The sequence below is a fragment of the Egretta garzetta genome, unplaced genomic scaffold, assembly GCF_000687185.1.
Source record: "Egretta garzetta isolate BGI_Z169 unplaced genomic scaffold, ASM68718v1 scaffold188, whole genome shotgun sequence".
Lineage (NCBI taxonomy): Eukaryota > Metazoa > Chordata > Aves > Pelecaniformes > Ardeidae > Egretta > Egretta garzetta.
Window position 1 is genome coordinate 171,664 of NW_009260622.1, and position 24,643 is coordinate 196,306.

A 24,643-nucleotide genomic window follows, 5' to 3' on the forward strand; every position below is an offset into this window, starting at 1 on the left:
GGTTTGGATATGGGGAGTTTGTTGTAGCCTCAGAAAGGAAATCAGCAATTCTACATACACTGTATAACTTCCTGTGAGCTTTCAGTGGTACAGTAGGTTTCTTTTGAAGCAGCAAATACTGGATGCTACCTCTTTGGATACTATGCTTGGGGGGCAAGCTAGCCCTAGAGCCATGTGGACAGATCAATCCCAGACAGATCTGTGCAATGTAAATTATATATGCTTGGGCAGATAAGTGTTTTGAACCTGACAGAACTTAAAAATATGTAAAGAGCAGCCATTAGAATAAAAATGACCAGTTGAATGGAAATAAGGGTGTCAGTACAATATGTAGTCATAAAAAGCCATGAATAATTAGCATATGTTTCTGATCATGTAGGTGTGGGTTTACTTGTACTATCTGTGTATATATATGAAATGTGAATGTTTAGTCTATCACCACAGTTTTCTTCTGTTTGAAGCCTATTGAACTTGTTGGTCAAAGCGTATTATCTGCAAGAATTGCAGAATTGCTCTAGTCTTTTAATTCAACTGGGTTCCTTGGAGACTGTGTGCTTTCTTAAACCAGTCTGCTTTGTTGTTTTTTTTTTTTTCCCCTGAAGACCCAGGTATAACATTTTCCTCCCAAGTATGTTCAGATGATGAATATTTTGGCTCACATTAAATAATTGTAAAGCAGAGTTTTATATGTGAAATAGGAGTTTTTCTGTAGGAAAAAAGCTGAGGCTTGGTACCTCTTGGTAATAGAGGATTTCTTTAATATAAAAAGTGATTTATAATGGGTATTAATGTAGTTTAGAGCCAAATTTCCTTGTGCTGGGTTTCAGGTTAAGGGATTCTTTAGGGAAGAGTGTTTGCAATATAAAACTGGCACAGTAAGAGTGAGGTTAGAGCTGAAGCTTAATTACCCTGATTAAGGTACAGCCACTTCAGTCATGAAGAAATTGTTATAGTGGAGATCATGGAATTACATACACACATAATTCAACCCAGTGGCAGTTTCAGAATTCATTATGAAATAACACAGACTCTCCTTTAAGATGTGCAAAAGCTTTGTACTGATTGGGATGACATATTGGGAAGGACTGTAATTTTTTTTATTAAACTAGAATACTGACGCTAGGGATTACATAGTACTTTACATACACGTTTCTTAAACTTCAGAGTGTGTCAGTGGGAGAGAGTATTCCTGTTCTTCCCCTTTTACAAACAGGGGAAACTGGTGCTATAAATGAAATTAGTTCTGGTTTGCTTTTAGTTATTTGGCTAAAGCTCCGCTGTTTTTTAATATGGATGTACCATGTAAGTTCCACTGCCTGAAGACAGGAGGTCTCTGCCTGTAGAGGCATAACCTAGAGTGCCTAGATTATAGTCTCATAGGCACAGTTTCAAATACAACCTATTTGGGTTTTCATTGTGCTTTCAAGTTGTTACCACTTTTGTGCTTTCTTCACTGTTTTAAATACCTAATACTGTGTTCTGACAAGTCAGAAACTGGCTTGTCTTCAGTGGTTGTCACTCTCAGCACATATGCTGGTTTGAGAGGTTACAACTTGCATCTAAGAAGCAGTATTGGCTCCGTCTGCATGTAGTTAGGTATGATCACAGTTGCTATATTATTTATGTGAATGAAGTGTGCATAATCCTAGGATTGCTTGGTTGAGAAAGTGGTAAACCCAGAGCAGGAGTATCTGCTACTCTCATGCAACTTTTTCTGTGGATTTGGTTGCTGTATGTGTTCCTATACCCATTGCTGAAATAAGAGAATTTGTGTTGCAGGCAAGTTATTTCAATGCCTTTGTTTTAAAGATGAAGGATTTTAAAAAAACAAACAAAAAAAAAACCCGAACACCCCCCCTCCCCCCAAACTGGCAGCAAAGTTATCCTATTCAGTCTCCTCTTCAGTCTTACTTTTTGCCTGTAATCTGTGATCAAGTGCATGTTATTGGATTAGGTAACTGTAAAACTTGATGGGGCAAATTTTAACAGTTGGTATGGTAATATTTCATTAACAGTCTCAAGCTGCAAATACAAAAAAGACTTAGAAAAGAGTAGGTTTGTGTGGGAAAGTCTATAGTTAGTAGGTCTGCAGTAGAAAGCTCCAGGTGTGTTCACAAGTAAGGTAAAGATGGAGTTTTTCCCAACGTTACCAGTCTAATTTAGATGTATGGGACCCAGTAACTACAGTGAGAAAAATGTACCTTGTTAACTTTGAAACAGACCCAAGAATTTGCTGTTTTAAAGCAATACAGTTTGGGATTTTCTGTCATTGTTAAAAATTCAGTTTCTTTTAATGGGAAATGAATTAGATTTCAAAGCTTAAATTTACAGGTCTACATGCTTGTGCTTGACTTCATTAGGTACAATTTAAGATCTTTTTATAAGCTGTTTCCAATGATGTACAGATACTTTTCCTTTGAAGAATAGCTCTAAAAAGAAACGGAATCATTGGTATAATGTATTTTCCACTGTAACATCTCTTGCTGACTCTTGGATTTTTTTTTTTTTTTTTTGGTTACTCTTCTTGTCTTTCAAGTTGGGTTTGAAGATTATGGACCAGACTGTGATAGCATGAGGATAACAGCATTCTTGGATATTCCTGGACAGGATAATCTAACTCCACTGGCTCGTCTAGAAAAATATGCCTTCAGTGATAACATATTTAACAGGTAAGGGTACAACAGCTGCACTTGATAACCTGGGTCTGATAGCATTGTGGCTGTTAAGATGTCATAACTTCTGTTATCATTCTCCTACGTGCATGCCTAATATTATTTCTGTTTGGATAACTTCTGTATAACATTTCCTTAAAAAGAGGTTTTCATTTTTGGTCATCTGAGTAAGATTTCTCAACTCCTAGAGCTTGATCTCTTTTAAGGTGCCCATTTACACTTCCTAAGTTACCCTTGCATCCCATCTGAATGTTGTTGGTAGGCTACTAAGGCAATTAATTTGTTCACTCCACAGGCAAATTATTGCCAGAGGTCTTTTGGATGTCTTTCGAGATTTCAGTAATAATGAAGAAGACTTCCTGACTGTAATGGAAATAGTGGTCAGGCTCTCTGAAGATGCAGGTTTGAAAGTTTGGTTTTTTTGTGTTTTGTTAGTGTGTGTTTTACTTTTTTTAACTTATTTTACATAAGCTGCAATATAGAAGGCAATGAGTGAACTAAAGAAATGAAATCATAAACACCAATATATGTCAGTGAAAATGAGAAATTTTTTTCCTCTTTTTTTTTTTTTGAAGTATTTTGTATGGTAGGTGTATAAATAAGGCTCTTAGTCTGCTTAGTATAAGGCCCAAAGTAATAGTTTCAAGCGGTTACTGGCGTCTCAGTGTGTGGTGTATGTGGCACAGAACAGTTGTACGCTTTAATGCTTCATGTGTATACATTCATGGTGATTGGGTTTTCTAGCTAGTGCTCTAATTTTATCTGATTTATTTGGAAACTGATCCCAAGTCTCTGGACTGTGATGACGTATGTAAGGCTGTTCAGCTTTCCTTTAAGAGCAGGCAATCTCAGCGGTGGTATTTTTTATGTTTTGAGTCTTCTAGTTTTTCTCTGTGAAACATTAAACAAAAAAATTGCTACTTTTTTCTAAAGGTACTTGATTTTAATTTCATATTTACTGATGTAGGTTTGACTTTCTTTTTATTACTAGAACCAACTGTACGTACAGAGCTGATGGAACAAATACCTCCTATTGCCATTTTTCTGCAAGAAAGTCGACCGAAATTCCCGACAGCGTTTTTTGAGTACCTTATGCCCATAGTAGTGAGATACCTCACGGATGTTAACAATCAGGTAGGAAAAACAGACTACATGAGTTGAATTGTTGGAAAATTATGTGTGGCTCAGTGAATTTGAGGCATAAGGAAGAGATAATACAAAAGTCCATGTTGATTGATACCTAGGTTTTATGTAGTGCTTCATGTTTCAGCACACTTTGCAAGGGAGGTCTGACTTTTTTTAAATACATTCCTTAGTAGATAATGGGAAACTTCTAGGATTTACCTAGCAGCATATTGACGTGGTCTGTTACAGGAGTCATGACTTACAAGTCCTGTTTTCTACTTCATCTTGTGGCTTTTCCTCAGATTTTGATGAAAGGGCATCCAACGATTATATTAAACTTTAGTATTTAGCATGGCTTCCTTATGTTGTTAAAACTGAGAGGGTTTTTTTGAGTGGTTTGGTTTTTTGGGTTTTTTTTGCTTTTTAGTTTTTTTTTTAAGTTGTTGTCGTGGTTTAACTCCAGCCAGCAAGTAAGCACCACGCAACTGCTCCTACTTCCCTACCTCCCCATTCCCCAGTGGGATGGGGGAGAGAATTGTAAAAGTGAGAACACTTGTGGATTGAGATAAGAACAGATTAATAATTGAAATAAAATAATAATAAAAAAAGTAATGAAAATAACAAAAAGAGAGAGAAATAAAACCCAAGAAAGACGGGTGATGCAAATGAAAAAGAATTGCTCACTACCAGCTGACTGATGCCCAGTCTGTTCCCGAGCAATGGCCCCCCAGCCGGCTTTCTTCCAGTTTATATAGTGAGCATGACATCATATGGTATAGAATATCCCTATGGCCGATTTGGGTCAGCTGTCCTGGCTGTGCCCCCTCCCGGCTTCTTGTGTATCTTCAGCCTTCTCAGTCAGTAGAGTGTGGGAAGCTGAAAAATCCTTGACTAGTCTAGGCACTACTTAGCAACAACTAAAACATCAGAGTGTTATCAACATTTTTCTCATATTAAATCCAAACAGCCCTATGCCAGCTACTAGGAAGAAAATTAACCCTATCCCAGCTGAAGTCGGGACACTCATACCCGTGTGTTCATTGAAAACATACCTTTTGTGGTTCTCATCAGTCAGTGTTGCTTTTACAGTGAAGTGCTTGTTTTGTTTGTTCATATTAATAGGTTAGAAAGGCAGGTCAAGAAGCACTACTTATACTGCTAGAGCAAGATCTTGTGGCTCAGAGCGACATTGAAAACAAGGTGTGTCCAATTCTGTTGGACCTCTCCGCTCCTGACAGCGATGATGAGTACAAGGTGGAAGCTGTGAATGTAAGTGAATTTGGAAGAAATCTTACATCTTTACTTTTTTTTTTTCTTTTTCAATCAGTCTTGTTCTCCATTTTTTAGCAGTGCTACTATAAAGGTCTCTTAGAATATAACAACTTTGTGTGAGATTTTCATGAGCATAAAAACTGTACTTGCATTCTTAGTGTCCTGAGAGCTTTACATTAATCATTGAGCCTAAACTTCCTATACCATTACTATTTAATTTTGTTTTATTCTTTCTCTATTTGTTAGTCACTCTGTTGTGAATTGAGAAGCCATTACAGTTGAAGCTTAAGTGTGCTAAGCTGTTAAGCCTTGAATCTGTAGGTTTCTTAGCAATTTTTAGCGTTGAGCACCATTGAAACAATGTGAATTCTCAAAGAATTTGAACAGGGTCAGGACCTGATGCACCATACTGAGAGGTTAGGAATTATCTTAACTGAATTAAAGAAGAAAGCAAGGCTGTCCTGAGTACTGTTGTACTTAGTACTATTTATTAATGCCTTTGGCTAAGTGTAGAGGTGCTTTGGGTAAGCTTTCTCTAAGTCCTATACCTTTTGCACAATGAAGAAATCTGGGCTTCCGCATCAAGGAAGGGCTTAAGGAATCTTTGAAATAGTGTTTCTTGAAAATTGAGCTATACACTACAGTAATTTGGAACAAGAAGGTTATTGTATGCTAAAAAAGTATCAGATCTTCACACTCAGTAGACGTTTTTTCCCCAAAATGATAAGGGGCTTTTTCCTATAGATGACTGATGATATTGAGTTCTTGAATTGAGTATTAACAAGAACTGCCACTACTTTTCATTTATAACAGTAATTAAGATGAGGTCCAGGAATAGTGCTGGCATTAAATAAAATACACAGGCAAACCTTTATTCATTAACATATTTGATTTTTTTTTTTTTTTTTTTTTTTAGTTTAACAAAACAAATCTTTAAATTTTATTCTGAACTTTTGAAAAGATCAGGTTTCAAGAGACCATCTTTATATTTCAGGATGCTAAATGATTGTCAAAATGGTAGCCAAATAACTTCAAAATGCACTCGGTTCTTGGCAGCCTTGTTTTAATTCTTGTTAAGATCATTGTTTCCCAACAGTTTCTTTACATTTGATCTACCAGGTTTCACAGTAATGTTGTAAAAGTGTGAATGATGACCTGATCTTATTTCTTAAACACTTCGGGGGGGGAAAAAAAAATATTTCCCTGTTCACTTTCAAGAAATTGGTTGACACCACAGAAAAGTGCTGGTGTGAAATTGCATTTCATCATGGATATCTGTTACTTGACCTGCAGAATAGTTTTACTAGCTAGATTTTCCTCTTCCTTGTTTGGGAGTTGGTTATTGCTCAGGCAGTTTTCCAGGGTGACATCTGAGCACCAGATGCCTTTTAGGAGTTTGAAAATTTGTAGGACAGTCCTTGAATGGTGTCTTCCTTAGTTCTTACTTAGCATTCTATTTCAAAGGTAAACATTTCTAGGAATAAAGCTTATTTTTGTGGAGATAGAAAGCTTCAATAACTTTGGAAAAATAAAAATAGAAAGATGAGTACTGTTAATCTGACAACACTTGTCTAAGCATTAAACTCCTGGTGCTGCAGGCAGAACAGTTGAGTAGAAAGGTGCGTGGAAGCCCCTTCCTTTTTACTGTTGCAAATATATGAATTACAGCAAGTTATCCCAGAAAGTGGGAGCTGAAAGGAAATGTACAATCCAAAGCACCTGATTTTTCATAGCAGAAACATGGTTTGTAATGGTACTTGAAACTGACAGTTCCTCAGAGAAAGCTAAATTAATGAGTTAATGTTACTAACTTCCATTAATTACGGTCGATGTTAACTCCTAAAATTTCTGAGGATGATTCTTGTAAAGTGTGCATTAGCTCACATACAGAACTAGCTTGTCTCACTGTCCCTTTTATCTCTTGCTGCATGGCAAGCTTTTATTTTTTCATCTTGTCTGAGCCTATAAAGAGCGGGGCTGTGCTTGTTCCCAAGTATCTAAACAGTCCTGTTAAAGCCAAGGGGCTTACTTGCATGCTTAAGCTTGAGATATTTCTAATATGCTTAAAGATTGTGATTTTGTGTGCTGGCTAGTGCAATGGAAATTTTGTCTTCTCTGTACAAATTATCAGTGTATTCCACATTGTAAAATACCTTGAAAATGCATTTGTTAATAAAAGTCTATTTAACCGGATAAAAAAAGACAATGAGTTATGTGCAGAAATGTTAGTTCAGGCACAGTGGCGTAGAATGATTTTATTTAAAAACTATTTGTGCTTCGCGTGAAACAGGTGTATGGAAGTAACGACTAACACGTAGCAGTTAAATCTATTTGATGGTAGTTGCTCTCTTGCTCTTGGAACTAATTTTTAGGAGTAGTATTTCGCTGTGCTTACAAGCTTTGTAATTTTCTTTTCCTTTCACATATCCCCTTCTTGATTTTTAGATAATCTGCAAAATGGCTTCTATGTTGAGCAGAACAACAGTAGAGCACATGCTGCTTCCTCGTTTCTGTGAACTGTGCAGTGATGGGAAATTGTTTCAAGTCCGAAAGGTTGGTGTGTTTTCAACCCTAAACCGCTTAAAAATGAATTTGTATGTTGCTGTTCAAATGTCTTCCTGTATAATTTGGTCATAACTTTAGCTGATAAACTTGAAAGAGCCTGGAAGAACAGTTTCAATTTATTGCCATTGTTGTAGTTTCTGTAGTTCAGTAAAGAAATAGGTAACTGTCCTTGGTGAATAGCTTTGGTGTAGCAGTTATGAACTGATCTTGCTCATTTAATAGTTTTGCATAACCTTTTTTTTAAGCCACCATGCTTGGTTATAGGATGCAAACAAGTTACCTGATCTCCCCCATCTTATTTCAAAACCAGAAATTCAAAAGTAATAGACACTTGAGACATCCTTCCTTGAAAAAAAAAAAAAACCAAACCTGGTATTATTGAAAGAAAGAATCCCCAAAGTGTAAGACTTATTTTAATTCATGGTCGAGTACAAAAAGAAACTTGTAGCATAAGAAGTCTTAAAATATTTGAGTAGACTTAAGGGTCATGCAGAGCTTCAGCTTGGTCCTTAACATAAGCTGCACTTGTTAGACTTTGAGCTGCATTATAGCCTTCTGTGGTGGGTTGACCCTGGCTGGATGCCAGGTGCCCACCAAAGCTGCTCTGTCACTCCCCTCCTCAGCTGGACAGGGGAGAGAAAATAAAATGAAAAGTTTGTGGGTCGAGGTAAGGACAGGGAGAGATCACTCAGCAATTACTGTCACAGGCAAAACAGCCTCAACTTGGGGAAATCAGTTTAATTTATTACCAATCAAATCAGAGTAGGATAATGAGAAATAAAACCTGATTTTTAAAAACACCTTCACCCCACCTCTCCCTTCTTCCAGGCTCAACTTCACTCCTTCCTCCAGTAGCACAAGAGGATGGGGAATGGGGTTGGGGTCAGTTCATCACAGGCTGTCTCTGCTGCTCCTTCCTCCGCAGGGGAGGACTCCTCACACTTCTCCCCTGCTCTAGCCTGGGGTGCCTCCCACAGCAGACAGTCCTTCATGAACTGCTCCAGCGTGGGTCCATCCCTCCCGTGGTGTGCAGTCCCTCAGGAGCAGACGGCTCCAGTGTGGGTCCCCCACGGGGTCACCAGCCCTGCCAGCAAATGTGCCCCAGCCTGGGCTCATCTGCCCATGGGGCCATGGGTCCTGCCAGGAGCCTGTTCTAGCACGGGCTTCCCAGGGGGTCACAGCCTCCTTTGGGCACCCCCCCGCTCTGGTTTGGGGTCCTCCCCGGGCTGCAGGTGGGGATCTGCTCCCCCCGGGCCTCCCTGGGCTGCAGGGACACAGCCTGCCCCACCATGGGCTGCACCAGGGGCTGCAGGGAAATCTCTGCTCCAGGACCTGGAGCTCCTCCTGCCCCTCCTGCTGCACTGACCTGGGTGGCTGCAGGGCTGCTCCTCTCGCGTATTCTCTCTCTGGCTGCCATTGTGCAGGTTTTTTTTACCCCCTTAAATGTGTTATCAGTGACGGTGGCAGCGCCTCTGGGATGGGCTTGACCTTGGCCAGCAGTGGGTCCCTCTTGGAGCTGGCTGGCATTGGCTCCGTTGGACATAGCTGCTTCCAGCAGCTTCTCAGAGAAGCCACCCCTGTAGGCCCCCACTACCAAACCCTTGCCCCGCAAACCCAATACACCTTCTAAATAAGCATACAGAAAGAATAAATCTTATGTTAACACAGTCCTGTCTTAACTGATTTCGGATTTTAGCAACATCTTTTTCCAGCATGAGGAAATGTCCCTTTTGCCTTAATTATAGCATTTGTAATGCACTGTAAATGGTGCTAAATTGAGACCTTGGTTAAATTTGCTTCAGCAAAGTACTTAAGCCAGTCTCAGCCATAGTAAAGATAGTTCTGTCAGTACACCTAAGTCCTGACCCTCATATCATATTTTAGTCTGCTTTGGTTTTGACAGCTGCTGTTCAAAGTAATTTAAACTTAGGTTTATTGTCTGTTTTAGGGGTTATTGAAGTAGATGATGCTCTTCATGGAGAAACCTTTATTACTATTGATTTTGAAGGCAGTTAGATTATGAAAGCTTGCTCTAATGAGTTTTCTAGGGATGAATTAATATTACAGGATGTAGTTAAGTGGCTGAAGTTTGAATAGTCAAACATACAGTTGTTGCATGGGATAAATAATGCATGGTGAAGTTGATAATAAAACTAATGCACTTGAAAGAGCCAGAATGTTATTAATGACTTTTTTTATTTCTTAGATTTGTGCAGCTAATTTTGGTGACATTTGTAATGCAGTTGGGCAAGAAGCCACAGAAAGACTACTGGTATGTAAAAATCAGAATCAATTTACAAGACTTGTATTTCTCAGTTCAAAAGGTTTAATAATGATTTCTTTATTATCTTCTCTGTAAATTGAGCTATGTGCATGTGCGGGTTTTTTTAAGTTGATTTGGCTAAGGCTTTGGCTGCAATTACATAGCAAAACTGGGAGTGAATAGAAATGCAAAGTTCTTGTTTTGCAAAACACTTCTAGAAATGTAATTGACAGCATGTGTGTGTATATATAGATAATACACACATTACTGACTCTTTCTTTTTCCCCTGAACTGGATGAGCAGCCAAGTTAAAATTTCAGGAAAAATATGCCATTAATAATTCTTTCTATTCTTTCCTAATGCATATAGTTATACATACAATCTTAACGAAGTAAATGGGAGACAGTTTTTCCAATTTCTTTGGTTAATATGTTTTTAACCTGTCCCCATTTCTTCTAGTCTTCACTTACTTTATTCTCTCTTGAGTTATCATTGTCTTCCGTTTCCAAACAAATAACTTGATAGTAAGTTGCTGCAGTCTTTGTTTAGTCTTTAATTAGTCTTGGTTTTGCTTATTTTTGGCAGATTCCCAAGTTCTTTGAACTCTGTTCTGATAGTGTTTGGGGAATGAGAAAAGCTTGTGCTGAATGCTTTATGGCAGTGTCTTACACCACATCCCCAGAAGTTCGCAGAAGTAAACTATCCCCGCTGTTTATCAGTCTTATTAGTGACACTTGCAGATGGGTAAGTAATTCACTCTATAACTGATGTGTCTTCCCGGGCAGATCATACACAAATAACGGGCAAGTCAGAAGTGTGCTGTAAAAGTTCTCTAAACTGAATTTTCTGAGACTAGAGTCTAATCTACTAAAATCTAATCTCCTCTAATAAGATAATACCTTATTTTTCCTCTCTTACTATTTAGAATTTCTATCAACGTGGTTTTTTTTATAAGTGTAAATACTCTCCTGATAATAGGTTGCTTGTAATGAAGGTGTTAGTTGAAGTAGACAGTGATGCCCTTCAAATTCATAACTTTCAATAAAATTCCGTACTATTATTGTAGATACATGCTTAATATTTTAACAGTCTTTGCTTAGGTATCACTTAGTGGGTAATTGATAATTAGTTATATTTGGTATTAAATGAAGCTGTTACAGTAAGAATCAATTGGTTCTTACTGAAAAATGGGACTAAATTTTTATTTTTCAGCATTAACTCTGTGGGAGTCGCACGAATCCTGACTGTTGTCTTTATATTATCGCAGGTTCGTCAGGCTGCTTTTCAGTCTCTTGGCCCATTTATTTCTACCTTTGCAAACCCTTCAAGTGCTGGTCTTTACATTCGAGAAGATGGGACGCTGAGTATCCGACCATCAATGCAAGATGTGAATTCCAATTCCTGTCAGCCAAGCAACAATATAACTTTAATGTCCTCCAGTACAAATGCTACATCATCCAGGTAAAATCATGGGAAAGATGTGGTGTAGTGGAAGGGGGAAGAAAGAAGATAATTCTTCTACTTGCTCTTTGGGGCTAAAAATCTTAACTTGGGAATATAGTTCCAGAAAAGGTATGAAGAGGGAGGTAACGCATGTGTGTATTTGAGCATAGCCACATCATTGAAAAACTCACTTTGATGGCTTCACAAGGAAAGTAAAGGGAAAACTGGTGAAGTAGAGCGTAGTGGTAATATAAATTCTGTCTGTCTGCAGAGAAAATAAGCTTCTGTAGTTGATGCTGTCTTATGAAGTATTTCACTGAAAAGTATTGTTACAGAGTACGTTAAGTTTTATTTGGATAACTATGTGTATGTCTGTTACCAGTTCAGAACAACCAATGGAAATCAAACCAGAATCATCAACCGAGGAGACTTCAGCTGAAGTTAATACAAAGCTCTCAGCTGAGAACCTAAATAAAGATACACGGGAAGAAAGTTCAGATTATTGTACCAATCCTGGAGAAGAGGTGTCTCGATTGTCTCAGGGTGACAAAGTTGCTGCTGGTGTCATAGAAATCACTAAGGACAGCAGTTTTCCTGGAACGAACTCAAGGCTACAGTCTGCTGAGGATGTATTTAATACTTTTCTATACTGGCGTCCTCCTCTGCCTGATATAAGTCGGGATCTGGAGTTGCTTCAGTTCAAGACTGAAAAGCACAAAGATAGCTGCTCTGTGCCATGTAATAACTGTGTTGCTAGTAGCGAAATAAAAAAAGTTCTAGAAAGCTTACAGGAGCACATAGATGATCCAGATGTTCAAGGTGAGACACTGTAACAGTAAAATGATGTTCTCTCTGAGCAGGTTTTCTCTTGGCCGTTACAAAACCCTTGACTGTGTTTTAATTGGTTTTGTATTCATAAGGTGATACTTCCTTGAGCAGTAAATTATAGTAAAAAGTTATGTCACAGGCTTTTTTACAAGACCTGAGTTATTTCTAGAACAGTTTGGGAAGTGTTCCTAGCTCCTGTTCACATGAGAAATAAATTGAATCTAACTACAAAAGGGAAAAGACCTTGTTGAAATTTGTTAAAACTCTCTTTAATTTCAAGTACCGTAACCAAGTACTGTGATTTTTAGGGACAGAGCTACCTCTTATAAGCTGAATTCATCTAATACTTGGCTGAGTGACAATGGCCCTGATTTGAAATCATCTTCCCTTAGCCTCCCCATACAAGCCCATTGATGAACATACTGATAGTGGGATGCATATGTGTTTCCCGGCCCAAATCCCTCTTGACGAGCCTGTCACCCATAGTCAACTCTATTTCTTGTTCCACTAAGTCTCTTGAGTACTCTAGTGAATTAAGTTTTCATCTGCCTGTTTATTCATCCCTTCTCTGCATGCAAAGTCATGCCTGCAGGAACTGCAGCATTATTTGGATTCCTTGCTGTAGTAGCAGTGAGTAGTAAGCCGACTGGCAGCATGGCATGTTTAGGTGGCTCCCCATGGCCATTCAGAAAGGTACAAGGACAATAAAGAATTCCTCATGTGTAAGAGGCAAAGGATCAGTAAGAAAGAATGATGTGAAAGAGGAAGAGGTGAACAAATTAAAATTTAAGGTAGTAAAGTGGAAATTGAAATGAATGAATGAATCAAAGGAGAAAAAAGTGAAAATGAGTTTCAGGGAAAAAAAAAAGGCAGAGACTAAAAGCAAAAGGAAAAGAGGAAAAAAATATGTGGAACTAAGACAAACAGATGTTAGCTTGACAGCTATACAGTGAGAAATGAGGGGGGTGGAGAAGCATGGGAGAAAACAATGAAGATTTCTACCTCCCCACCCCTTTTTATTATGACCCTAGCTGAACAGTCTTGCTTCCTTTCTCAGAATATAAGGAGATGTGGATGTCAGTTTGTTTTCCTCCTGCTCCAACTGCTAAAACACTTCTAAATATGCCTGTAATCCATGCTTCTGCCTTTTAAAGTTGTCTGTTGCCCTCATTTCCGAAGTATTCCAGTATTCTTCACCTTCAAAGTATGCTATGTTTAATTTTGAGACTGTATTTGCTGTGGGCTTGTGCAGATGTAGCTATCTCAGAGTTTTGGCATTCTGAGCTCTTAGTAACTTCATGTTCCCAGCAGCAATGTAGCATAATGTACAAATACAGTTTGTCCTAATCTTATTGGTGATACAGCGGCAAACCTGACCTTTTGTTTTCTATCTACTTCTGCAAAACAGTTCAGAGATGGCTTGACTAATTCCCTCCTGGATAAAGTTTTTCTTAGAAGTGTTTTAAAAGCATGTTGTTGTCTTTCCCAAGCAGTTGAATCAGAGTGTAACAAAAGAATTGGTATTAAAATGTCTGACATTAAGAAGAATGGGAGGTGAGCCAGTATGCTGTGATACCTCATTACAGGGGATTATTAGAAATACTTTTCAGCAGTAGAAATTGGTGGAATGCTTCTGCTGAAAATGTTAGTACCTCCAAATCGTTGCTCTTAATTTGGGGTGGTTTTGTGGAAGAGTAATGGGCCTTTCCTTTCAAGAGCAAATGTTTTGTTCTGATATACCATTTCTGTGCTGCTCAGACTGGGCTGCTTTTTATCTTTTCTGATTAACTAATTACAAGTTAAATACTTTTAAGTGCAGAAGGAAGACTAAGTAGTTGTCTTTTGCTTTATCCAGCTCAGGTCCAAGTGTTGTCTGCTGCTCTCAGAGCTGCTCAGTTTGACTCTGTTGGTGACTATGAGACCAAAAAAATGGAAGAAAGCAGTGGCCAACTTCAGAACAAAACTATTTCAGCTGAAACAGCTGTTTCAGATGCTACCTGCAACCAGGTGGAGGAAGGTGATCTTTCATCCCCTGCCTCCCAGGATACCATCAGTGACCAGTCTGCCACCAGTATACTGAAAAGCACAGTAAGTATGCATTGTGCTCCGTGTCTGAAAGGAATTTTTACCAGCTGAAGTACTCTGTGTGTTTATGTAGTCCCTGGCACAATTGGCCCACTTCTGATCTAAAGCCTTTGAACATCACTACACCATAACTATCATATACTACTTATTTTAATTGAAAAAGAAAAGCTATTGAGGGCTATTATTTCTGTTCGCACACAAATTGCTTAAGAGTTAAAGTTTTGCATTAGTCTTGTAGTTTTTTGTCAGATGAAACGTACCAAGTACAGTTTCACCTCTTCCTGTAACAAATCTAAAATTAGTCTTCTCTCCAGACAGGAGGCTGAATCAGGTGGTGACACATACGCAGTTCCTGGATGCTGTTTTCTTGATTATAACGTACAGATAGCAGTAAAAAGAACTTTGCACAGCATTTAGTGTTGATGGAGCTAATTGTGAAATATAAAGAAAAAATGTCTATGAACAAAAGTTGCACATAAAACCTGTACAACCAAAAATGTAAAATACTGGGTGAACTTTTGAACTTTGTTTTGGCCTTTCAAACTTTTTAATTCTTTCAAAGTTATTTTGTTGATATTTGGGGAGAGTCGTATGCTTCGTAATTTGATAGGCGTGGGAGTTTGCAGCAGTATGTTCTAAAATAAGTAAGGCTTTTCTTATGGTATTGACTGACTTGGAGCAACTGCTAAGCTGTCTTGTTTAATATATTTTAAGTTGATGCCAAGAATAAAAACCATTTAAGAGTATAGTAAAAGTAACCATCCAAAATCTGTATGAATGTTGGGTTGATTGTGTTAAATGAGATTGCTTTTTTCAGAATTAAATCTAGCTACTCTTCCCCTCATGCTGCTATGGTCTTAATACTGTTTGCCTTAGTGTACAATTGTTGTCTTTCTGTACTTGTGTAAACACACTGAATAAGGCTTTGCCTGTAGAAGGCTTTGTCTGTAAAAGGCTTTTCTATACCTGGATCGTGTTCTGTAGCGTGATGCTTTGAAATACCCCAACCAGCAGTAAGTCTGATTCATTTCACTAGCTGGTACATCCTTTTACAGGACTCTGAGGAACAGCACAGAGGAAGCAGTGTATTCTTAAAGAAAGAGCAAGAAAATAATCCACCATTTGAAGATGACAAGTCAAAATTACAGGTGATTTGAAATAGCATCTAAATGCTTTAGTGGAGTTCTGGATACAGTTCATTTTAACACAGTGGTAGCTTTTGCAATTGATCAGTTACAGAATGTGAAGAAATGTTCTGGGCATTTGAGGAGAACCTGATTTTAAATTGGAAAGCTAGAAAAATTCTGTTGCCTTTTTGGTGCCTTAGAAGCAATGTGTGCAACCAAGGCAGGCACTGACAATACTGTTTTGTCACTATTTACTGTTTGTCTTCAGCAAAGAAGAAGTTTTCAGTTTGGTTTGATGCAACATGTTGATAAAGTAGTAATTACTGTTCATTGCTGACTGCTCTATCCTAATGAGAGGACAAATAACTATAGGGGTCACCTACACTTTGTAAAGGTAGCCCACAAAAGCGGCATCTTGCCACTGTTTGTGTTTTGCTGCCAGCCAGTTGGTAGTAAGAGAACACTGTAGCACAACAGGTGTCTTTTCTTTCTGATCTTAAAGCATATGTTGCTGATGTACTGTCTCTATCTATAGGATATCATTCCTCAACCTTTATTAGACCAGTACTTGTCAATGACTGACCCAGCTCGAGCCCAGACTGTTGATACTGAAATAGCCAAACACTGTGCGTACAGTCTTCCTGGGGTGGCCCTAACACTGGGCAGGCAGAACTGGCACTGCCTGAAAGATACATACGAGACGCTGGCCTCAGATGTACAGGTAAAAAAAAAAAAAAAAAATCTAATGATAAGTCTGAATTTTGAATAGTTTTCTGTTCAGTTTGTTGCACTGAAGTTGTAACATGGTGTACTTTCTTAGAGGGGATTAAATGTGCATTAAAAACATAAAATTCAGTATTTAAATCAGACTTCATAAATATGATTAATGTTTTCTACTGCTGTGTAACTAGCCCTGTTTTTTCTGCTCTATCAATCCTCATGTAGGTGTAGTTAAAAAGCTTCTTTATTTTAGTTATGGTGCCTAATCCAGTTCACTTCTTAAACTGTTTGCAGTGGAAGGTACGTCGGACACTAGCTTTCTCCATACATGAACTAGCAGTTATTCTGGGGGATCAGCTAACAGCTGCTGATCTGGTGCCAATTTTCAATGGATTCTTGAAAGATCTGGATGAAGTGCGTATTGGTGTCCTTAAACATCTGTATGACTTCCTAAAGGTAGGACAGTGTAATTTAATTTCTCAAGATAATTTTTTTTTTTACTCCATTATATTAACAGAGTTTTTTAATGACATGTGCAGGTATCGGTATCTAATTACATGCTTAGTTTTGTGCAATACTGCCGTTTTGTGTATGTCTATTGCTTTTTTTAAGGTCCCTCATTTCCGTCTCCTATCCCAACAAAATATCAAAACTGAAAGGCCTTTGTAAGTGTGGTTGTAAATGAGCCTAGCTCTTGTAAAGGAATTAGTATTTTGTGCAGTCCAGCGGGGAAGTTGGACCATTGGCAATTTGTGTTTGGGGCTGGGAGAAAACAGATCCTGGTGGGCTGCTGCATAATAAACGCATAGTTTTTGATTGCTCAGTCTTAGGCCCAGAGATGGTGCTTTGGTGGGTATCCTTGCAGAAGTGATGACTGGATGTACTTTTTTGGATGTCAGTCTTGTGCGTCCCAGCATGCAGCTGGTTGTGTGCAATTTTTAGTGAGCATCTTATGAATGGTCACTTGCTTTCAGTAGGAAAATGCACATAGCTGTGAATAGAGTAATACAGCAGAGAACTGCAAATACTGAATTTTACCAGTTTTATGCTAGTAATGTTTTTCCTTTAGTTACTTCATGCAGACAAAAGGCGGGAGTATCTTTACCAACTTCAAGAATTTGTGGTGACCGATAACAGCAGGAACTGGAGGTTTCGTTACGAGCTGGCAGAGTATGTAATTTCATTAACTTCTGATTTTTAATCTACATTACTAACTTGGAAGTAATTACATTCAGAAGCTAGCACAGCCTAATTAGGAGCTAAAAGATTACAACCATTCTTTACTAAGGAAATGAATTCAAAAGCCACTGGCTGTTGTGGGGGGTGGGGAGAGGGGGGTTAGTTTGGGTTTTTGGCAAGTTGTGTTGTAATTAAGCATGACCGAAACTTAAATGTGTGTGGTTATACCAAAATGGAGATCTGGTTTGCTTGCAGCTTATGAAATATGACAATCTGATGGATACTATTCAGTGGGGTTTCAGATTTTATTCAGTTCTTGTAAAAATCAGTGAAATGTATGTACAAAGTCATTTTTCTAATGCGCATGAAAGAAAAAAAACAGTTCTTAAAAAAATGAGTATGTCCGTTTGGTATTTCCTTGTGACTGGGTGTATAATGGAGATAGAGTGACATCCCACAATTCTTTTTCTACAAGCCCTGTTGATATTTGAAGCACCCAAAGAATGTTAGTAGGAATAGTTTGCAGCTAAAATCTGACCTTCATGTTCATCTCATTGCTTTGTTTGGGTTACTGAGACTTTACTCCCCGCCCTCTGTAGTTGGGCACAACAAATTAAATCTCACTCCAGTGCAAGAATGTTACATGGCAGTTCCCTGACATCTAGTGGAGAGTTGTCACTTTGTGGCTGGTTTGTGCAGGGCTCCTGGTAGTGGTGCAGTGAGAATGAGTGCTGTGAAGTTCTGAGATCTAAACTGTTTTCTGAAATGTAGATTTCTGCACTGAAGTACATCTTTCATTTTTTTTACTTTGCAAGAATGTACAGGCTATGGGTCTGAAGTTGCAAAGAAACCTCTCATTGTACTTCTGTTTGTAGCATCTGTTATTATTTGGAGTAATTTTGATTTATTGGTACATCTAGTTTGGATAAAAGTTTCTCTGACTCCTTGATGTATTAAAGCGTGTACTGCTTTAATACGTGTGTGCGCCCTTATAAAGAGACAAACAGACTGTTCAAGTGCTTTGTAATACACGTGGTATTTTTAAGGCTCCAAGCGATCCTTCCCTGTGTTCCATAGATGGTACAATCGGAGCAGGTTGGTGATGCATTTGTTAGTTAATCACTTTCTTTGCGTTTCAGGCAGCTGATCCTGATCCTGGAACTCTACAATCCCAATGATGTCTATGACTACTTACGACATATTGCACTAACTCTCTGCTCCGATAAAGTTTCAGAAGTCCGGTGGATCTCCTTCAAACTGGTAGGGGATTTAGTTCACTTCCTGGCAGGAGAGGAGGAAAATGATCCTTGAGAGGGATACCTGAAATCACTTTGCTTGCTTTCAGACAAATAGGGTGAATACACACATGTTTTGATAAACATGGTAAATGATATGGAAAAAAATTAAATGAAAACTTTATAAAAAAATTTTGAGTTGTCAGACTTCCACAGATATTAAATCTTTCTCTGTTGGTTTTATATGAATGATAAATATTTTCAACTGGATGAAAACCAGGATGTAGAAGATTGGGGAGACCTTCCCCCAGTTCTGGGAGGGGGAAAAAAAAAAGTTACTGATCTTTCCTCAAAGTTGATTTAACTTGTTATGAACTTCATGATGACGCCATCATCCCATAGATGTCCTGAATGAATAGAAAGATTTCTTCAATTTCTTCTTTCTCTTCATGGCACCATGGAAAGGGGCATTATTTTAATGGTGGCTTTAAATTTTTTTTAGTGCTTTTTTTGTTTCACCTGAACAAACAGCTTTTTCAAAGCTTATGCTTTCTTTTCTCCAGAATAAGCACAGTAGACATATTAAACTTCTTTCATTATTAAATTCTGCAAGCACAGCTAATGACACTGAATACAGGTTTTGGTGTCCCTTTGTAGGATTCAAGTGAAATAATGCTTTTTTAACTTTCTAAGGGCTGCAAGTTAAGTTTCATCTCTCCTATTTTCCCCTCCTTTTGCCCTTCCCCCTTTGCTTTGCAGGTTGTAGCAATACTACAGAAGTTCTACACAAACAATGCAAATGCACTGGGACTAAATTTCATTAATGAACTTGTAGTGCGGTTTCGTCACTGCTCCAAGTGGGTTGGAAGACAAGCTTTTGCCTTCATTTGTCAGGTTGGAACGTTCTCTCTCTCTGTGTTTCTATGTGCATGTTTAGTTTGGAGCCAGTTTGAGGTTTTCAGCAATGTGGGCAAAACTGAAATTCAGACTCAACAAGTTCTTTGTCATTCTTTGGGTTCTACCATTCTGTGGGCTGACAAAAGACAGTGGCAGAGTTGGTCTGGTCTCAGCACTAGCATATGGTTATCCAGTTTTGAAGCTTCGGTCCTTGTTTTGTTCTGTGCCTCCAGCTGAAATAGCTGATCCTTGTACTTTCTGGTATCTCAGTAGCAAAGTCGAGAAGTAAGTCCTAAACTGAGATGCGTTTTGTAATACCTGGATGTGCTAGGGTAAAGGTTCTCAAGAGCTCTTCAAACTACCAATGGTTGTAGATGCCAGGAACTGTTCCCCTCTATTTCCACTTACCTACCCCCCTCCAAACCAAAACCACTTACTTCACTAGCAGTGAGGAGCAAGGGGTGAATGTTGAAAGGCAAAAGGATGATGACAGGCAAGAGAGCAATATTTCCTGAAATACGGTTGAAAGTAAGTTACGTGCTCTTGTTGGGTCATCTTCAGATGAAATTTAGAATGGTAAGACATGTTTTCATAACTATTGCCAAGGTTGTACTTATTTTGTCAACACAGGGTGTGTTTGTTCAGAGTTAAACAGCAACTTTATTAAAAGACCGGCCAAACTAAGGACAAGATGGAAAGGAATGGCAAATAGCGTATTTTTAACATAAATCTTGCTTTCTCTTGTTCTGTGTTTATCCTGTAGGCTGTAGTAGAAGAAGAATGTATGCCTGTTGACCAATTTGTTGAACACTTACTCCCCAGTCTTTTAAGTCTTGCTTCAGATCCTGTGCCAAACGTAAGGGTTCTGCTCGCCAAGGCTCTAAGGCAGACGTTACTGGAGAAAGGTGTGGTCATTAATTTCCTTTGAAAGAACCAACCACTCATGAATGCTGTCTTTCCTCAGCCAGCACAGTGCTTTATAAATTGGCTCAACTGGGAAAAGGCTGCTTGATTCCCTTTATACTGAAAACAGAATTATACGTTGTAATCTGGGGTACTGCATTTGAATTCAGGTTTAGGAATATCACTTTAGGAATGTATTAGAGTATTCCCTGATCATTCTGGGGGGCCTGAAGCTGGCAGCCATGGTCTGGCAAATGTGTTCTCTCACCCACTAGAGGGCACTTAGGCCCTGGTTTATAGCGAGAAGCGCTGCGCTTACTGCCTGCTGTGGGTGTCCATGATGTATATGGCAAACACGTTTTTCTTAAACGTCCCTTTAGATTATTTTGATGTATTTCAAACCTTTATGTTAATGAAGTAGTCACCTTTGGGGTCCTTCAGGTGAAGTGTTGCACATTTTTCTGAAATGGTTTGCTTTGTCGTTTTAGTCTTAAGCTGACAGCTGTACTAGGAAAGAATCTTTGTGCTGCTACAATTTCCTGCATTACAGTTCCTTAAAAACAAAAAACTCAGCTGATCTTTGATTATTCAAAGGACGATGCACAGAAATCTCCTCTCCTGTCTGTTTTCAGAAATAAAGTATGGAGAATGTTTTGTAAAATATTTTTCAGTGGCAGCTTCCTGAGCTTGCTTCTACACGTTGATACATTTCTATTTAGGGCTCAGCAAATAAGCATTTCTTAGAAATATTTAAGTACTTAATAAGATGAGTAAGAAGCAGCATATTTCTCTTTCTCTGTCAGCTTCCTTAGCTTGCTGTAGTTTCTCTAAGGAGCCTATAAATTGGATGAGCTACCCCAGATGGCTTTGGCATCCTCTGTATTACTTATGCCCTAGGGTTTATTCTTCTGGCTTTGGTTAAAATTATCTTTTTTTTTTTTTTTTTTTTTTTTTTTCCCTTTTTCTCGTTTTTTTTAAAAGTGTTGGCAATCCTCACCTGGAAGCTGCAGAAGAGACCATTCTAGCCCTGCAGTCTGACAGAGATCAAGATGTGTCCTTCTTTGCCACCATAAAACTAAAACAGGGTAACATGGACGATACTGCCATTGAAAAACAAAACTAATGTGGTGTTCCGCAGTAAGCGCTGAACATGGAAATGTTACTCACCTTGTGTTCACGGTTAGTATGAATAATGCTACAATAATAAGAAGGTTTTTGTTACCTGCTTGGGCTGGAAAGGGTCTGTTGTTCATTTCATGAGCACCCTTCGTCTACAGCTGTGTTTGTCTGATATGCATGCGAAATTCCTTTTGGTTTTTTCTTTGTAAGTGTGGGTGATCACTGATCTCACCTGCAGTTAAGTATTGTACCTGAAGTCTTACACCATACCCAGTGTTTCTGTGTAATTGGAATTCATATTTCATTTTTTAACAAAACATTTCCAGTAGTAGAGCAGTTTGCTATGGCTTAAAATGGTTTCTAAACCTTAAAACCCAATTATAGCAAACTCACACGAAGATATTCTTTCCTCACTTTTATTGTAGGTTTTTTATTTTTTCAAGTATTGCATTTTAACTGGAGAAAAGTGTATATATGTGAATAGTTTTGAATTTTAACACAAAACAATGAAGAACTTAATTCTGTATCAGTGGAAAAAAGCTCAAATCATTTCATTTTATGAAGTAGTTACTCTGCTAGAGCTAAGGCATGGTTCACTTTTACTTAATATAACGTGATAGTTTGCAAAGCACAGAGAGCTCAAGATTCTTTGTATATTGTGACTTTTCTATTAACTTGTCATTGCCGAGCTATATCCTTACAGGTGTTAACATGTCTGGTTTTGTTACCGCTGGCTCTGGTAGTGGAAGGCAAACTAAACCTCCCAAACTGAAAATGACTTGTTCTGCCCTAGCAAAGTTCACTTCATTTAAGGGATGCGGTTCCTGCAGCGTGTGCTGTATCTGGGGAAGGGTATTACAAAACCTGCAGTCTGTGCAATTCTGTCTGTTTTCCATATGCATCTCATTTGAAAAAAAAAACAAAACCAAAACAAACCCTTTTAACTGGTCCAGCATTTAAATTCTGAGCAGCCCGTTACTCTGTTCCTAAGAAATTAAGGACCTCTAAATTCTGAAAAACGCCAAATACCAAACGTTCAGGGGAGAGGAGGCAATGCAGTTTGCTCCGACTTCTGTGGATTGTGTGGTAAGGTTTGGGGCACAGAGCAAATGAAGGTTACTGAGATCCTTGAGCTCAAGTAGGACATCTTCTGTGTGTTTGAACAGGTCTTCCAGAAGAAAGAAAGAATATCCAGATACAACACAGTTCTGTTAATAAAAATCAGAGCACTTCTGGCCAGTTCGAAACATTATAAAGCTAATATTTTTTGGTGGATCCTGTCTTCTATTGTGTCCCCAACCTGCAGATAATGTGGGGCCTGGAAAATAAGTAGTCTTACTTTCTTAGATTGTGGATTGGAACTTTGTCCTGGTCAAAACCTAATTCTTAATTACTAAAGAAATGGTTCCGTTTCAGAACGGTTACTTTCTCTCTGTGAACACAGTGCTTTATCGTAAATAGATCTGTGTAAATATATTTCCTCTCACTTCACTACTGTACCAGGAAGTAGTTCATGTGGGTGAAGGTTTTTACAGAAATTTTTTCTTTTTGTTGAAAATCTGGCTTGTCTGCAGTACAGCAAGTAGGTTCCTCAGCTGGGTTCTGTATTTTTGGAGGGCTCAGTTTTGTAGACGTTTGTTTAACTGGTCTTGTATTATAGTATGTACAGGATTTGTAACAAATTGTTTTCTTGCGAGATTACAAAACGCTTTTTGGGAGTTGCAGGCAGAAATACACCACTGCTATCACTGCTGTTACAGAAAACACTATAAACTCTGGAAACTCTGCAACATTCTACACTTAATTTTTTACAATTTTTTTATAATTTAAAACAAATGCTTCTTCAGTACAGACTTTTTATGATTGCAATTTCTTAACAAGAAGACCTCTCAAGTTAATTTTTTTCTAGTTCTACTATCTTTTTCTAATGCTGGCATTAAACTGGTATTTTCTAACTGCTCAAATTTTCTAAGGCCTTTCTGACCAGGTTTTACTTCTGTTTTTTATTATCAGTTCATTACATTTCTCAGCACTGAACAAATTTTTTTAAGTGTGTGTATATGTAAGTATGTTTGAAATGCACTGTATATAAATTAAATACTTTGAACATCAACCCAAACCAGGTTTCTGTTTGTCAGATAATCTTGAACAGTTAACCTTTCCTTGCAATAATCCACTGGATAACACAAGCTTCCGTGTGTTTTGGCGTGTTCGGTTAGTGTTCACTCAGAGGTTTTAATCAGGATATGTGTAAGCCACCAGCTATAAAAGGTCACTAAGAGGCTAAACAACGTTCTTTGTTTAACAATATTTTGGTACCTCTCTGGCTCCAGAAATCGTGTCTGTTTAAAATGATACGATTTTGGCAGAGCGTTTAAAAACCTTTGTTAAAACTCTGCGGTTGCATGCACTACTGGGGGACATCGTAGCTTTGGGGTGGGGTTTTTTTTTTTGTAGGCAACGTGCAGGTCTCTTAAACAGATTTACCCTCTACAAGGTTTGTCCTTTTAGTTCTAAACTAGAAATGATTTCAGCATGACTAAAGACCGCACTTTACGTCTTGTACTAGACAAATGTATGCAATGATGAGTAGAGCAGTGTGTACATGTACAATTCTCTGGGTTGTTTAAATTATGCAAAAATATGTATTTTAAAAGCCAGACGGAGCAACATTAGGTGGTTGATCCGCTTCCACAGGGGCAGTAAGAATATCACTTTTAAACATTTCTAGCCAAGAAACACAAAAATAACGATAGTGGGTGCAATACTGCTTGGATGCTGTGGGAAATCGCCGAGCGCTGGTGATCCAGAGCACGTTGGCCGTGTTGCCTGGAGTCGGGGCTCGCTGGGGTCTCGTGCGCGCTGCACGCTTGGCGTCGCCAGGACGCTGCCCTAGCGGCGGTTCTGCCTGTGTGCCGGGGCGTGTAGACCCCAATTAAGTGGGGACACTCTGGAAGTGTCGTTCATTTGTCAGAACAGAGAATCTATGTAACTTTGTATTTATCTCAATAAATCCTGTGACTGTTTTATAAACCAACTTGTGGTAACGACTTCTGTCCAAAGTGGGATGTGAATGTGTTCCTTTGCATCATGAAATGTCTCCCTGGCATAAACACCGTCACCTGTCAAACCCAGGTCGAGTGTGGAATTCATCATGCTGTGTAAGGAAAAAAAAAAAAATCTATTAATGTCCAGAGATTTATTTCCTGC

General features: G+C 38.5%; 1 protein-coding gene across 1 annotated transcript in view; it reads left to right on the forward strand.

Moving 5' to 3' along the window:
* Window positions 1–24,441, forward strand: part of LOC104132178 (serine/threonine-protein phosphatase 4 regulatory subunit 1) — a 28,421-nt gene extending 3,980 nt beyond the window's left edge. The window contains exons 2-19 of the mRNA XM_009645428.2: window positions 2,537–2,669; window positions 2,968–3,074; window positions 3,664–3,806; window positions 4,920–5,066; window positions 7,515–7,622; window positions 9,841–9,906; window positions 10,483–10,641; window positions 11,165–11,358; window positions 11,723–12,159; window positions 14,024–14,256; window positions 15,309–15,401; window positions 15,916–16,101; window positions 16,395–16,556; window positions 17,170–17,270; window positions 18,419–18,539; window positions 19,274–19,408; window positions 20,175–20,315; window positions 21,282–24,441. Of these exons, the coding sequence (XP_009643723.1) occupies window positions 2,572–2,669; window positions 2,968–3,074; window positions 3,664–3,806; window positions 4,920–5,066; window positions 7,515–7,622; window positions 9,841–9,906; window positions 10,483–10,641; window positions 11,165–11,358; window positions 11,723–12,159; window positions 14,024–14,256; window positions 15,309–15,401; window positions 15,916–16,101; window positions 16,395–16,556; window positions 17,170–17,270; window positions 18,419–18,539; window positions 19,274–19,408; window positions 20,175–20,315; window positions 21,282–21,437 (2,787 nt within the window). The 5' untranslated portion in view covers window positions 2,537–2,571 and the 3' untranslated portion in view covers window positions 21,438–24,441. The remainder of the gene's footprint in view (window positions 1–2,536; window positions 2,670–2,967; window positions 3,075–3,663; window positions 3,807–4,919; window positions 5,067–7,514; window positions 7,623–9,840; window positions 9,907–10,482; window positions 10,642–11,164; window positions 11,359–11,722; window positions 12,160–14,023; window positions 14,257–15,308; window positions 15,402–15,915; window positions 16,102–16,394; window positions 16,557–17,169; window positions 17,271–18,418; window positions 18,540–19,273; window positions 19,409–20,174; window positions 20,316–21,281) is intronic.
* Window positions 24,442–24,643: the final 202 nt, after the last annotated feature.